Raw genomic sequence first — 16,942 nt, 5'->3', positions numbered from 1 at the left:
GCTAGGAAATTGATATATTGCCTATCTGAGGTGCTGTTGTTAAGTATCAAGGAATGACAGCTATAATCTAAGACTGCATCATTGTCATCAAGGAAGTTTTCACCTAGTATCACTGCCTCTGGAAGTGTAGGCAGAATATGGAATCTTTGAGAAAATTCCTGATCCTCAATGACAAAATCTAACACAACTGAACCTAACACTTTGTGCAATTCGCCGCCAACACCTTTAACCTGTGGAAAGGGTGAGTTTCCAAGAGTAAGGTTTTCAAAAGCTGTGCTCAGAAAAGCAGACGAAATACAAGAAATGGATGCCCCTGTATCTACTAAACAATTTGTTGTTTTTGTGCCAAATTTTGCCTGAATTACACTTTTGGCAAGGGGCGTAACTAAAGACACTGTTGGAATTTCACTTTCGAAGTTACTTTCCATACCAGACTCCATATTTGCCATGACACCTATTAGTATGTACCGTACTAAATTAAAGGAAGACAAGTAATCAACAATGTAGTACTTACAATATTTGAAGACTTTTTCTTCCTTTGTTGGTGTCTTTGGAGGAGTTGGTTGTCTTTAATCCAGTGTTGAGGTCAGAGGTAGATGCAGCTTGCTTGTTATTCCATCAGATGATCACGGTTGGACATGTCCTCCAATGGGTTCTTGTAGTTGGTTGTAGTTAGTTCCTGGACTCTGTGGTTCCGAAAACGATGATTCTCCGCCAAATTATCATGGAACTGTTCTAGGTGAACAATACCTTCCAAATGACGTGCTGGTTTTCTTGGGGAATTAGTCAGCAAAGAGCCAGAGTCACAGGAGACTAATCACAATTTTATTTACAAGAACAATTAACAATTTACAATTTATACTTAGATAATAACAGAGGGTGCCACAGAGAGTCGGTACACACTCTGGGCTGTGGGAGAGAGGTCTGCTTGGTAAGAGAGTCAAACCCCTTCTCTGCTAGAACTTGGCTACAGTATGTATTTAATGAAAGTTTGAACAATAGAAAGGAATGTGATTGGTTGATACACGATTGGTTGTGTCCTATGCTAAATGGATGGCTGGACAGAGGGGAATACTAAATCCTGTTAATCCTGTTGGACTGGCACTAATCTTGTTGACATATTTACTGGATGCTTTGAAAGAGATTAGGGTGTCACTATAGATGAGCTTGTGTGGGGCTAATCCTTAATGCCCTATAGACGAGCTTGTATGGGGGCTAATCTTTAATGCACTATAGACGAGCTTGTATGGGGCTAATCCTTAATGAGTCTTAATTGAAGTAATGTTATTCTAATATACCCCGGTAGGTGATGACAGATATACTTAAATAAATATCCTTTGTCTGGGAGATGGGATCTTGATACCTTAGGCTAGCAACCATCTAAAAAGCTATAACTGAAACTACTGATATTTTATATATGCATTTTACCTGATAATAATTATTACTTGCTAAACTATAATTATATGAAATGGTGTATAAATATTACACCATGATAACTCATAAAAGCACTTGATGTAGATCTAATTATTATAAGATAACTTAGTATAAATGTTAACCATGATATTACTATCAAGGTATACTGTAACACAAACAGCATATTATCAAGCCCATATATAGACACATACACCACACACATATCAAGTGTCATATATTATCTCATACGCAATCCAAAACTGACATAGCAATACTTGTATTGTCACATTCGTCAATATCCAGAGCACCAGATAAGCTTCTGGTGTTGTGGGTATTTTTACCCATGCATTTTAAAATCATTGGGTATCAGTAATTCTATCTGTGTATTCAAATTTCTGTTACCCACAAGTTTTTACACATGTGGGTATTTAAGTTAAATATTTAAAAACACTATTCATCTGGTGTCGTGTGGGTTTGAGAGCTTTATCATGTTCATAGGACTCAAAAATACCACGATACTTCCACAAGAAAGTGTGTAGCGAATGATCGTGAAGTAACTGTCACCGTGGAGTTTGGTAAGGTTGACGGAATGCCCGTTTATAATTTCAAAATAAGTTACTGATTTGCTAATCTAATTCGCAGTGTTACTTCACAATATTTTGATGATACGCACAAGTTTTTTTTGGTAGCTTATTTGTAATGTTCATTGCGTTTTTGATACGCTTGGATCTTATTTTACAGCGTATTCCTGCATTTCTGATGCGTATTTTACGCAGATACGCAGCTTATCTGCAGCTCTGATATCTGGGTCTAATTTAGAGATGACAGCTTCAGCAGCTAATACATATATTGATAGTTAGTTGTGTGACCTATAGCCTGCAGCCATGTTCCAGCCTAAAGCAGGAGACACATCAACATCATGACTACAACTCCCATTGACCTGCCCTGTGTCATCTCAAACCTGCGTTCACTGAAGGACAAACAGCAGGACAAAAGCTTTATAGTTTCAATAGGTCAAACATAACACTAAACTCTGTTAGGGATACTTAAAAAAAGACCTCAAATAAGAACACTTGGAAATTAACAAGATAATCCACAATACTTTGGCCAGTCTAGACGTCTTCAGTTTCAGGAAGATCCGGGGTAGAATAGGTCTTCAGCAACCCATTCTTGCCATAAAAGGCAACTATGCTTGTCGTAAAAGGCGACTAACAGGATCGGGTGGTCAGACTCGCTGACTTGGTTGATGTATGTCATCGGTCCCAATAGCGTGGATTGATGCTCGTGATGTCAATCAATTGATTTTCTGGTCCAGACTCGAATATTTACACAACATCATCATATAGCTGGAATACTGCTGAGTGTGGCGTAAAACAACAAACAAACAGCTTCAGGAAAACTTCTGATTCCCTCAGTTCCCTTCTATGATATACTGCCGGTACTCAACATCTGAGAGGGATAATGGGCTATATGATACTGTTACGGAGCTAGAAGACAGCAACTGGTGAACTTGAATTGTGACTTGCTATTGCAACTTTAAACTAAGCTGACCATGCTCCTGTTGCATGACAATATAGGACACTAATTGTATGACACCATCTTTTCAGAGACTCAATGTCAGTCCAACGGATACTTACAAATAAGAGTTACAAATCAAAAATACTTTCAGGTTTCCTCCACCCAAAGATACTTCTCAACTGATGGGGATTCTTGATGATAGCTACTGGTGAACATCAGTTGCTTAACAAGAGCTACACAAGAGGATGCACTAGTTTTCTCCGAAAATTAACTGTTGTCACAAAAACACTATTCCTAGCATAATGCCAATGTGTCTTTCCCTGGATACTTCATGGAGTGTAATATTACCATTTGGCAATTTGCCCAGTGCCCGTGTCTAGTAACATACAGGTAGGACATTGATTGTTGATGGTAGTTAACTAAGGTTCGGGCATCTGAGCAATCAAAGAAATTATATCAAAACGGATTCAAAGAAAACTTCACAATGGTCATTTTCTTAATGTTTTGGCTTACTCGGTTAGCATATGTGCGAATAATTCTGATGGGGGCAGACAATGTCCACTAAAGATGCTATACAGAACCATGTGATATATACAACCTTTGTCTCATAGGTGTTTGCCAAGAGATACCAAAATCATGAAATTCAGACAGTCGTTTTAAACTTGTCCTGAAGAATGTTTACCTTTAAGTCTCAATACATAGATAGTTCATACTATTAACAAATAATATAATACAATGTCAATAACCAACGGGGTTCCATGGGTCATGGATGGTTTTAGCTAAAAGTACTCGTTATCTTTTCTAAAGACCTCATCAATCCATGGAACATTATGGCGACGTATGTCAGACTATCAAGCACACGCAACTGGGCAATGTCCAACACTAGTTACAAAGCTGTGACAACTAACACTCCCACTTAAATGCAATTATACTGGCACCCTATATTTACCAGCGGTAGAAACTAACAGTTTCAGTCCACTAGCCCTTATAATGATAGCATATAGCAAAACCTTTAAAAATGGCAAAATTCTACTAGTCCTTGGGATACCTTTACTATTGGGCAGTTTGGCAAGGACTATAGGACTAGTGCCAATTTCTAACCCTGTTTACTAATTCAGACCACACAGTCTTATCTAATGGTTAACAGATTTCAACCAAACAACTTGGGTTGGTTGAAATCAAAATTAATTTGTGAGGCTAATTATTATTTCATTTTACTTGTAATAAACTTGTTTTGGTGGGATAGTTTATTAGGGAACAACAAACGGTAATTGTGTTTAAAGTGTAGGGTATTTGCTATTTTCAGAATTAGAAACATGTGTATCATTCTCTGTCAGACAAGGATGCATTTCATCAAATATTACTTAAATGTTGACAGTTACAATAGTTACCACAGTTAATAATCTGATCCAGTTAGTTTTTTAATCCTTCAAAGATAAAGCTGTGGGGTAAATAAAATATATTTATACTAGTTTTATTTTTGTACATTGTGCCCTTAAGCTCCAGTTGGTTGAATTTGTCAACAGAAACAAAAATAGTGTCGCCTAAGGCTCAGGGATGTACACTCTCCATTCACTGTCATCTGGAATCAAATATGATGCATGAATGCTTCACAACCATCTCCCATATTAAATGAGTTGGAAAATACCATTAGTTACCTATTGTTGTGTCTTCTTAAGGGGGGGATGGGTGGCCCAGTCGTCTAAGGCGTTGCAATTCGCTTGCAGAGTTGCGTCCCCTGGGCACGCCAGAAACCTATGATTGTGGATTCGAATCCCCGTCCGCCTCAATTATGTTTTTAGGTTGGTCAGTACCATACCCATGCTCGTGGGTTTCACCGAAGTGGTAAACGTCAAAGAACTGCATCACTTCGGGCTTTCCTCCTACATTTAGCTGACACGCTGTGATATAACTCGTTGGAATACTGTTAAAAGCGGTGATAAACACAACTCACTCACTCTTCTTAAGGAATAATGAACAATGAACATGATGCATAGTTATTTCATTAATCATGTTTAAATAACCAATTCAGACTTAAACTGTATGAACCACAGCTTGAAAGACAACATCTCGGCCAATTAATTACAGTTACAGGGTATTAATATCTTCTGTATCAACTCAATTTGCAGAGTATAACACCTTGTTTGTCAGGGCTTATCAGTCACTACAGATGTAGAGTTTGGGTCGTATTTCTTCTTGGAAAGGGAACTACGCAATCCAACATGAGAAATATTATTGGCAATCATACAAATTATTCAACACAAGCGCTATGAGGCTGGTCTCTAAGAATTAGGGACGGTCAGGTAGCCTAGTGGTTTCAGCGTTAGCTTGTCACATCGAAGACCCGGGTTCGATTCCAGACATGGGTACAATGTATGAAGCCCATTTCTGATGCCCCTGCCATGATGCTGGAATGACATTTCAACTGTTATTAATCCAGACAAGAGTTGCATTTTGTTTGCGTTTTGCAGTCGTACTGTTTTTCTCATTCATAAAAAAGAAGGGACAGGCATATAAAATTAATTTCAATTGTTATTTTATGTTGGTGGCTTCTAGCCCTGACCAGTCAATGAGTCAATCAAACCAGTGACTTGACGATGGGTGTACATAATATGTCTCATGCCTACACATGTTTGAAATGTTTGATATGTGTCGCCTCATTACTTGTGAGAATGGCATCCTCCCGTCCATCAAATCTACTCAAGCCAGGAATGTAGGCTAAAGATAACGTTGTATCATACCAGCGTTCAAAATTTCAGATAAATCAGAATCCCCTGTGACAATGAAACTGAGCAAAAAATGTCATTACTGACAAGTTGTTTTTAAAAACAAATAAAGTATTAGAGCCTGGGAAATTGTAGGTGCAGACAGGTCATGAGAAATTTATTCCAAACAATAACACTAAACTGTAGTGCAGTCTACCTTCTCAGTGAATCCAGAGCGATATTCCATTTAAAACTGAAAAGGACTAAATAAAACTTCAAAAGAAACTAGGTCTGTGACTTAACATTCAGAGTTTCATTTTTACTCAAACACAAATACCACTTTGTATGTCGGGTAATTAACTCAAATCTATTCGGTTTATCAGTCTGGCAGATGCTGATGAGTCTAATTCTATAGATACCATGTCTCTCAAGGGGCACGGAAGTGTCTGTACCTACTCTGGCAACAGACCACAGAGAAAGTCATGACAGTTCCTCTATATGTATACACAACAGACTTACCATGACTGGCAAAGTCAAGGAGAACATCAAATAATCATATTATAACATATTTCCTTCAATTGATATGATGAACCAGATGTGTGAGGCAGATCACGTGTATTATCGTATAAGTACAATTTTGAATCTAAGTAAAGTAAAAAATAAATTGCTTACAAAAAAAGAGTTTGAAGGAATACTTCTTGTAGCAAGGTATACATACAACCTAGGCTTGGGTCAACAGTGATCATCCAAAAAAACGTTTGGGGTAGTGCCACATAAAAAGACAATCCAGAAACCTGCTATTATGAACAAACTAATATGTTTACTTACAAGAAGCTGTGGCATTCAGCAGCAAGACCTGTATTATATCAAGTGATGAAATATCATCTTCAGCATTGTTAGAAATTGGCACTAATCCAATAGTCCTTGCCAATCTGTCCAACAGTTAAGGTATCATAAGGGCAAGTAGAAATTTGCCACTTTTAAGAGTTTTTCTATATGTTATCTGATAATCATTGTAAGGACTAGTGGACAATAACTGCTAGTTTCTACCCCTGTTTAGATTTGCATAAGTCAACAGTAGACAGGGGGGCTTTGATTACAAGATTTTCCTATTTTGTAATAATATAGAGACCATGATAATATGGATTTCAAGTTTACAAATATAACTAAAACTTCACCTCATTGTAAGCAAAAAGATTGTCTTTTCAGGCGTAAGATCATGTTTTCAAAGGGGGCATTAAAGCTCATGATCTGCAAGTGCAAGTTGAATTTATTCGAAACAGACCAATTCCTGCTTAGACGTGAAATTATTACAAGTTCATATAATTTTCACATTTGACAGGTGTGTGATTCTTTACATCTTGGGGATAACTGACCACATTACAGGTCAAAGATGCATGGGATGAGAGGATAATTTTGATATCCTCAACCTTAATCAAGATGAAAGGTTTCCCACACGTCAATCAAGAAAATACTGATAGCATAGTTTCATACAGAAGAATGGTAAGAATGATCACCTCTCAACTGTTGGACTTTGTAACACAGGACTTTCAATGAGATAGTTGAACTGAGATAAAGTGCAAAGGGTATTATAATATCTCACTTCATTACGACATACTTTTCATACTGAATTCTTTTAGGCTGGTATGCACGTAAGAGTCAGAATTCCAGAACCCATTCTTTCTGTCCGTCTGTGCATGACTTCATGAATGGAATGTAGGTCAAGTTTGGAAACGATTGCCCGGGTCATGCATTTGCTCAATAAAATGGGTCATTCAGTGAAATCCCTCCATGCATAATAAACATAATGAAAACAAGAAAGAAGTTCCATCCCATTCAGTAAGCTCTGATCAATAGAAGGTAGGTGAGAAGGTGGTTGATAACTTGATATGTCAAATTGTCTCATAAAAACTTACCGCTCGGAAGATTTTCCAAGTTGTTTTTCTCTCTGGGGGAGACTTGATCAACCACCCTGAGTAAACTACATTTCCTATCTTGTTCATTTTCGCTTGCCCCATAATATCCGAGGCACTGTAAAATCCGTTCAGAAAATCATGTCGACGAAGTCTTCTGATAAATGTTACACAAGTTTGACATTATCAACATGTTCGGTTCTTTTCACGGTCGTCGCTATTTTACATACTTTTCGAGACCAAGGAAGCGTACCGCTTTTATCGAGTGGTATAGCTCTTCGTATCGCGCGTACAACTCAGTTTGACTGTTATTCTATGTGCGTTCGGCTGATACATGTGCGCTGTTATCGCTCTGTCGCCTGGCAAACAAGAAATGTTATAATACGGACGGATGCGGTGAATTCGTAGACACCGCCACCTCCAAGACAAACCGGGAGTGGAGTTAGATATTGGAATTAAATGATGATAAGTAATCTTAGCATTATTATTATTATCACTGATCGCCATACCGGTCTCGTTTATGTTTCTGAGTGTTTCGTTTGCATATGTTGTTGTTTTTTTTAATTTCAAAAGTGTTTAATAAAAGATATGGTAAGGCCTCTTTGTAAATAAATTAATAACCCCGTAAGTGATGAATAGGGGATTACCGTACTTTTGTTATGAAAGCATTAGCAGTATCCTTTGAGCATTAGCAGTATCCTTTGTAAATAGGTACATACATGTATATCCAAGCAGAGAGGGACAAGATGATAGCAATAATATTATTGTCATTTAAAACTTACTATTTGAAATACATTTGCCACATAATAATTCAATATCTATATGTAATAAATCAATAGATGAGTATATTTCCCTACCATATGTCTTTTGTCTACGAGTTCCCTGAATTTTGTCTTCGATTTTGGAGTGTCTAGGAATTCTCCTTGTTCCCATTTAGTGTGGTGAGGAATATCTATGTGAGAATTTTAATGTGTATAGAGGCTAGAAGTATGTATATTGTTTCGCAATTTTATGTCAAGTTTCATATTTAGGACGTGTTTGTTATTTCATTCTTATTTAAGAAAGTACAATGTTTCCCAATAGCATTAACAACCACTAAAATAAAATAATTTTATTTTCATCTTACACATTTTCACCCTGCTTCATAGAAAAAAAAACATTCTAATAGGAGGGCCCGACTTTCTTTCCCAACGCAATATTTTCACCACATCCAACACGTCCTTTAATCATTATTTTGTGTGTAGAAGTTGAGGCAATTGTTTTTAAAGTATTTCCTGGTACAAATTGTAATCTTAAAAGATTACCGTGGTTACACCTCTTATCATACCCACAGTGGACGTCTCTACATTTTCATTTCCCAATATGCCATACATGTGTACCACCATTCACCACTTCGGTGAAACCCACTTTTTCTTTTGTCAGGGTCTGTATGTGACACTATTTAAATAGTCAGGCTTTCAGAGGTCATTTTCATACCACTTCTAAAACCATCCAATGAGGCTGAATAAGGCCATCAAAGAATAAATTATGCCGTAGAGTAATATTACAATTGTGCAAATATGATGAAACAAATACCCGACAACGCGTTTCGTGATCGTGGTTGTCTTTAGCAATAACACACCGACCATACCCTCCAAAAAAAATCTAGCTCCGAGGCTCACGGCTCCGTGCTTTAAATGTTGTTGACCATGCATTCAGACACTCTAGACTGCATTCTAGTTCCAAACATACTTTCAATCATGAATCTGATATAGCTGCCACCCCATGTGACCTAGGACTTAAAGGGGAAGTGTACACGCAAAAATCACTTTCTTTCTTTTTCTAAACAAAACGCAATTTTAGAATTAGTTAGTATCTGTGTTTGAAAATATACACTCATTTATTTCCACAGTGAAAGTAGGAAGCTCACAATAGTGTGAAAGTGATATGCCGTTATGAGGCCTTCGTTTTACGAGCGAAAAAGGCCTGAGTTATCCCCCTTAGATTATGACGTAATTGGTGCCAATTCAACTGGGTCCCGGTCTATTCTCAACGCAAAAGATATCAAGGACCAGTTTGCGGTAAAACAACATGGTCTACGACACACTCCGGCGCAGTGGTGACTCAGCATAACACAATTCTGGCTGGCATCTGAGATGCTAGAATCACAAAACTGTACCTACACCACGTGAAGCGGCTCTAACAAAGCATGATGACGTCATAATGTTTATCAATTGGCACCAATGACGTCATATTGCAAGGGACATAAGCCATGGTGTTTTTGTTATGGAAATAGAACACTTGGAAAATGTGAAAAATATAAATCGTTTTAGTGCAAAAAATATGTTAATTAAATATGATGTTTTTATATTTTTGTCTATGACACTTCTATGTTAACACTTTTAATGTGGAAAAAGTACAAGAAAAAAAGGTTCATTTCCGTGTGAACTTGCCCTTTAAAGACTCCAAAATATCATGCATTCCTTGGACTGTTTGGGAACAACACGTTCAATCAGTTTTAATTAATTAATTTATATATATAGGTCTTAAATCTTCAGACCATTGAGTCTGTATATAACCCACAATGGCATCGAACATTGAGAGAAATCGGACAACTACCTCAAGAGTCACAGATGGCTGAAAAATGGTGTATTAGAGCTGAAAAAACAGTTTTTGATCCTGGAACAGATCACAGCATAAGAGGTCACAGGTTCATATACCTTTTAAGTAGTCCGACATATTAATAGTTTAACAATGACTTTAGACGAGACAGAAGGGTACGTTCAGCGACAAATGTGTAGATTGGCATCTAAGAAGTTCTAAAAAAGATAGAAGGTAACAATATACCACGGTTTAACACCTATTTTCCAAAGCTCCCACGCCCTATATAAACATTACCAACCTACTTTTCGAGACAAACATGGCCACCCCCATATAACACTTTTGGAGACCATTTTTCAACGATTTTTTAAAAATAAGTTAGACCAGCTAGAAAGATACTTTCTGCGACAAAAGTGTAGATGGACATATTAATAATTTAAATAAAAATAGAAAGTGACAATATACCCCGGTTTAGCACCTTTCCGTTCCAGTTTTCCAAACCCTCCACGCCCTATATAAATATCACCAATCTACTTTTCGAGACCATAATGGCCGCCTTCTATAAATACCATCAACAGACATTTGGAGACCATTTTTCAACGATTTTAAAAAAATTAAGTTAGACAAGCTAGAAAGATACTTTCTGCGACAAAAGTGTAGATGGACATCTTAATAACTCTATAAAAAATAGAAAGTGACAATATACCCCGGTGTAGCACCTTTCCGTTCCTGTTTACCAAACCCTCCGCGCCCTATATGAATATCACCAACCTACTTTTCGAGACCATAATGCCCGCCTTCTATAAATATCACCAACAGACTTTTGGACACCATTATTCAGCGATTTTTAAAAAATAATTTACACAAGCTAGAAAGATACTTTCTGCAAAAGAAGTGTAGATTGACATCTTAATAATTACAAAAAAAATAGAAAGTGACAATATACCCCAGTTTAGCACCTTTCCGTTCCTGTTTTCCAAACCCTCCACGCCCTATATAAATATCACCAACCTACTTTTCGAGACCATATTGGCCGCCTTCTATAAATATCACCAACAGACTTTTGGAGACCATTTTTCAACGATTTTTAAAAATTAATTTAGACAAGATCGAAAGATACTTTCTGCGACAAAAGTGTAGATGGACATCTTAATAACGCTATAAAAAATAGAAAGTAACAAGATACCCCAGTTTAGCACCTTTCCGTTCCTGTTTACCAAACCCTACACGCCCTATATAAATATCACCAACCTACTTTTCGAGACAATAATGCCCGCCTTCTATAAATATCACCAACAGACTTCTGGAGACCATTTTTCAACGATTTTTAAAAATTAATTTAGACAAGATAGAAAGATATTTTGTGCGACAAAAGTGTAGATGGACATCTTAATAATTAAAAAAAAAATAGAAAGTGACAATATACCCCGGTGTAGCACCTTTCCGTTCCTGTTTACCAAACCCTCCGCGCCCTATATGAATATCACCAACCTACTTTCGAGACCATAATGGCCGCCTTCTATAAATATCAACAACAGACTTTTGGAGACCATTTTTCAACGATTTTTAAAAATTAATTTAGACAAGATAGAAAGATACTTTCTGCGACAAAAGTGTAGATGGACATCATAATAATTAAAAAAAAAATAGAAAGTGACAATATACCCCAGTTTAGCACCTTTCCGTTCCTGTTTACCAAACCCTCCGCGCCCTATATGAATATCACCAACCTACTTTTCGAGACCATATTGGCCGCCTTCTATAAATATCACCAACAGACTTTTGGAGACCATTTTTCAACGATTTTTAAAAATTAATTTAGACAAGATTGAAAGATACTTTCTGAAACAAAAGTGTAGATGGACATCTTAATAACGCTATAAAAAATAGAAAGTGACAAGATACCCCAGTTTAGCACCTTTCCGTTCCTGTTTACCAAACCCTCCACGCCCTATATAAATATCACCAACCTACTTTTCGAGACCATAATGGCCGTCTTCTATAAATATCACCAACAGACTTTTGGAGACCATTTTTCAACGATTTTTAAAAATTAATTTAGACAAGATAGAAAGATACTTTCTGCGACAAAAGTGTAGATGGACATCTTAATAACTCTATAAAAAATAGAAAGTGACAATATACCCCAGTTTAGCACCTTTCCGTTCCTGTTTACCAAACCCTCCGCGCCCTATATGAATATCACCAACCTACTTTTCGAGACCATAATGGCCGCCTTCTATAAACATCACCAACAGACTTTTGGAGACCATTTTTCAACGATTTTTAAAAATTAATTTAGACAAGATCGAAATATACTTTCTGCGACAAAAGTGTAGATTGACATCTTAATAATTAAAAAAAAAATAGAAAGTGACAATATACCCCTGTGTAGTACCTTTCCGTTCCTGTTTACCAAACCCTCCGCGCCCTATATGAATATCACCAACCTACTTTTCGAGACCATAATGGCCGCCTTCTATAAATATCACCAACAGACTTTTGGAGACCATTTTTCAACGATTTTTAAAAATTAATTTAGACAAGATAGAAAGATACTTTGTGCGACAAAAGTGTAGATGGACATCTTAATAATTAAAAAAAAAATAGAAAGTGACAATATACCCCAGTTTAGCACCTTTCCGTTCCTGTTTTCCAAACCCTCCACGCCCTATATAAATATCACCAACCTACTTTTCGAGACCATATTGGCCGCCTTCTATAAATATCACCAACAGACTTTTGGAGACCATTTTTCAACGATTTTTAAAAATTAATTTAGACAAGATCGAAAGATACTTTCTGCGACAAAAGTGTAGATGGACATCTTAATAACGCTATAAAAAATAGAAAGTGACAAGATACCCCAGTTTAGCACCTTTCCGTTCCTGTTTACCAAACCCTCCACGCCCTATATAAATATCACCAACCTACTTTTCGAGACCATAATGCCCGCCTTCTATAAATATCACCAACAGACTTTTGGAGACCATTTTTCAACGATTTTTAAAAATTAATTTAGACAAGATAGAAAGATACTTTCTGCAACAAAAAGGTAGATGAACATCTTAATAACTCTATAAAAAATAGAAAGTGACACTATACCCCGGTTTAGCACCTTTCCGTTCCTGTTTACCAAACCCTCCGCGCCCTATATAAATATCACCAAACTACTTTTCGAGACCATAATGGCCGCCTTCTATAAATATCACCAACAGACTTTTGGAGACCATTTTTCAACGATTTTTAAAAATTAATTTAGACAAGATAAAAAGATACTTTCTGCGACAAAAGTGTAGATGGACATCTTAATAATTAAAAAAAAAATAGAAAGTGACAATATACCCCGGTGTAGCACCTTTCCGTTCCTGTTTACCAAACCCTCCGCGCCCTATATGAATATAACCAACCTACTTTTCGAGACCATAATGGCCGCCTTCTATAAACATCACCAACAGACTTTTGGAGACCATTTTTCAACGATTTTTAAAAATTAATTTAGACAAGATCGAAAGATACTTTCTGAAACAAAAGTGTAGATGGACATCTTAATAACTCTATAAAAAATAGAAAGTGACAATATACCCCAGTTTAGCACCTTTCCGTTCCTGTTTTCCAAACCCTCCACGCCCTATATAAATATCACCAACCTACTTTTCGAGACCATATTGGCCGCCTTCTATAAACATCACCAACAGACTTTTGGAGACCATTTTTCAACGATTTTTAAAAATTAATTTAGACAAGATAGAAAGATACTTTCTGCGACAAAAGTGTAGATGGACATCTTAATAACTCTATAAAAAATAGAAAGGGACAATATATCCTGGCTTAGCACCTTTCCGTTCCTGTTTACCAAACCCTCCACGCCCTATATAAATATCACCAACCTACTTTTCGAGACCATAATGCCCGCCTTCTATAAATATCACCAACAGACTTTTGGAGACCATTTTTCAACGATTTTTAAAAATTAATTTAGACAAGATTGAAAGATACTTTCTGCGACAAAAGTGTAGATGGACATCTTAATAACTCTATAAAAAATAGAAAGTGACAATATACCCCAGTTTAGCACCTTTCCGTTCCTGTTTACCAAACCCTCCGCGCCCTATATGAATATCACCAACCTACTTTTCGAGACCATAATGGCCGCCTTCTATAAACATCACCAACAGACTTTTGGAGACCATTTTTCAACGATTTTTAAAAATTAATTTAGACACGATAGAAAGATACTTGCTGCGACAAAAGTGTAGATGGACATCTTAATAACTCTATAAAAAATAGAAAGTGACAATATACCCCAGTTTAGCACCTTTCCGTTCCTGTTTACCAAACCCTCCGCGCCCTATATGAATATCACCAACCTACTTTTCGAGACCATAATGGCCGCCTTCTATAAACATCACCAACAGACTTTTGGAGACCATTTTTCAACGATTTTTAAAAATTAATTTAGACAAGATCGAAATATACTTTCTGCGACAAAAGTGTAGATTGACATCTTAATAATTAAAAAAAAAATAGAAAGTGACAATATACCCCTGTGTAGCACCTTTCCGTTCCTGTTTACCAAACCCTCCGCGCCCTATATGAATATCACCAACCTACTTTTCGAGACCATAATGGCCGCCTTCTATAAATATCACCAACAGACTTTTGGAGACCATTTTTCAACGATTTTTAAAAATTAATTTAGACAAGATAGAAAGATACTTTGTGCGACAAAAGTGTAGATGGACATCTTAATAATTAAAAAAAAAATAGAAAGTGACAATATACCCCGGTGTAGCACCTTTCCGTTCCTGTTTACCAAACCCTCCGCGCCCTATATGAATATCACCAACCTACTTTTCGAGACCATAATGGCCGCCTTCTATAAATATCACCAACAGACTTTTGGAGACCATTTTTCAACGATTTTTAAAAATTAATTTAGACAAGATTGAAAGATACTTTCTGCGACAAAAGTGTAGATGGACATCTTAATAACTCTATAAAAAATAGAAAGTGACAAGATACCCCAGTTTAGCACCTTTCCGTTCCTGTTTACCAAACCCTCCACGCCCTATATAAATATCACCAACCTACTTTTCGAGACCATAATGCCCGCCTTCTATAAATATCACCAACAGACTTTTGGAGACCATTTTTCAACGATTTTTAAAAATTAATTTAGACAAGATAGAAAGATACTTTCTGCGACAAAAGTGTAGATGGACATCTTAATAACTCTATAAAAAATAGAAAGTGACAAGATACCCCAGTTTAGCACCTTTCTGTTCCTGTTTACCAAACCCTCCACGCCCTATATAAATATCACCAACCTACTTTTCGAGACCATAATGGCCGCCCTCTATAAATATCACCAACAGACTTTTGGACACCATTATTCAGCGATTTTTAAAAAATAATTTACACAAGCTAGAAAGATACTTTCTGCAAAAGAAGTGTAGATTGACATCTTAATAATTAAAAAAAAAATAGAAAGTGACAATATACCCCGGTGTAGCACCTTTCCGTTCCTGTTTACCAAACCCTCCACGCCCTATATAAATATCACCAACCTACTTTTCGAGACCATATTGGCCGCCTTCTATAAATATCACCAACAGACTTTTGGAGACCATTTTTCAACGATTTTTAAAAATTAATTTAGACAAGATCGAAAGATACTTTCTGCGACAAAAGTGTAGATGGACATCTTAATAATTAAAAAAAAATAGAAAGTGACAATATACCCCTTTGTAGCACCTTTCCTTTCCTGTTTACCAAACCCTCCGCGCCCTATATGAATATCACTAACCTACTTTTCGAGACCATAATGGCCGCCTTCTATAAACATCACCAACAGACTTTTGGAGACCATTTTTCAACGATTTTTAAAAATTAATTTAGACAAGATCGAAAGATACTTTCTGCGACAAAAGTGTAGATGGACATCTTAATAATTAAAAAAAAAATAGAAAGTGACAATATACCCCTGTGTAGCACCTTTCCGTTCCTGTTTACCAAACCCTCCACGCCCTATATGAATATCACCAACCTACTTTTCGAGACCATAATGGCCGCCCTCTATAAATATCACCAACAGACTTTTGGAGACCATTTTTCAACGATTTTTAAAAATTAATTTAGACAAGATAGAAAGATACTTTGTGCGACAAAAGTGTAGATGGACATCTTAATAATTAAAAAAAAAATAGAAAGTGACAATATACCCCGGTGTAGCACCTTTCCGTTCCTGTTTACCAAACCCTCCGCGCCCTATATCAATATCACCAACCTACTTTTCGAGACCATAATGGCCGCCTTCTATAAATATCACCAACAGACTTTTGGAGACCATTTTTCAACGATTTTTAAAAATTATTTTAGACAAGATAGAAAGATACTTTCTGCGACAAAAGTGTAGATGGACATCTTAATAACGCTATAAAAAATAGAAAGGGACAAGATACCCCAGTTTAGCACCTATCCGTTCCTGTTTACCAAACCCTCCGCGCCCTATATGAATATCACCAACCTACTTTTCGAGACCAAAATGCCCGCCTTCTATAAACATCACCAACAGACTTTTGGAGACCATTTTTCAACGATTTTTAAAAATTGATTTAGACAAGATTGAAAGATACTTTCTGAAACAAAAGTGTAGATGGACATCTTAATAACTCTATAAAAAATAGAAAGTGACAAGATACCCCAGTTTAGCACCTTTCCGTTCCTGTTTTCCAAACCCTCCACGCCCTATATAAATATCACCAACCTACTTTTCGAGACCATAATGGCCGCCTTCTATAAATATCACCA

The 16,942-nt window shown here is 36.6% G+C and overlaps 1 protein-coding gene across 2 annotated transcripts in view; it reads right to left on the bottom strand.

Annotated features, from left to right (window-relative positions):
* Positions 1-7,752, bottom strand: part of LOC139450729 (GRB2-associated-binding protein 1-like) — an 83,248-nt gene extending 75,496 nt beyond the window's left edge. For both annotated transcript variants that reach the window (XM_071232530.1, XM_071232532.1), the window contains exon 1: positions 7,553-7,752. In XM_071232530.1, the coding sequence (XP_071088631.1) occupies positions 7,553-7,654 (102 nt within the window). In that variant the 5' untranslated portion in view covers positions 7,655-7,752. The remainder of the gene's footprint in view (positions 1-7,552) is intronic.
* Between the last annotated feature and the right edge of the window lie 9,190 nt (positions 7,753-16,942).

This window comes from Haliotis cracherodii, unplaced genomic scaffold (genome assembly GCF_022045235.1).
Source record: "Haliotis cracherodii isolate W230 unplaced genomic scaffold, xgHalCrac1.p SCAF_8, whole genome shotgun sequence".
In the NCBI taxonomy this organism is placed as follows: Eukaryota; Metazoa; Mollusca; class Gastropoda; order Lepetellida; family Haliotidae; genus Haliotis; species Haliotis cracherodii.
Note: the sequence above shows the minus strand (reverse complement) of the source record. Positions and strands in the feature narration are given on the sequence as shown.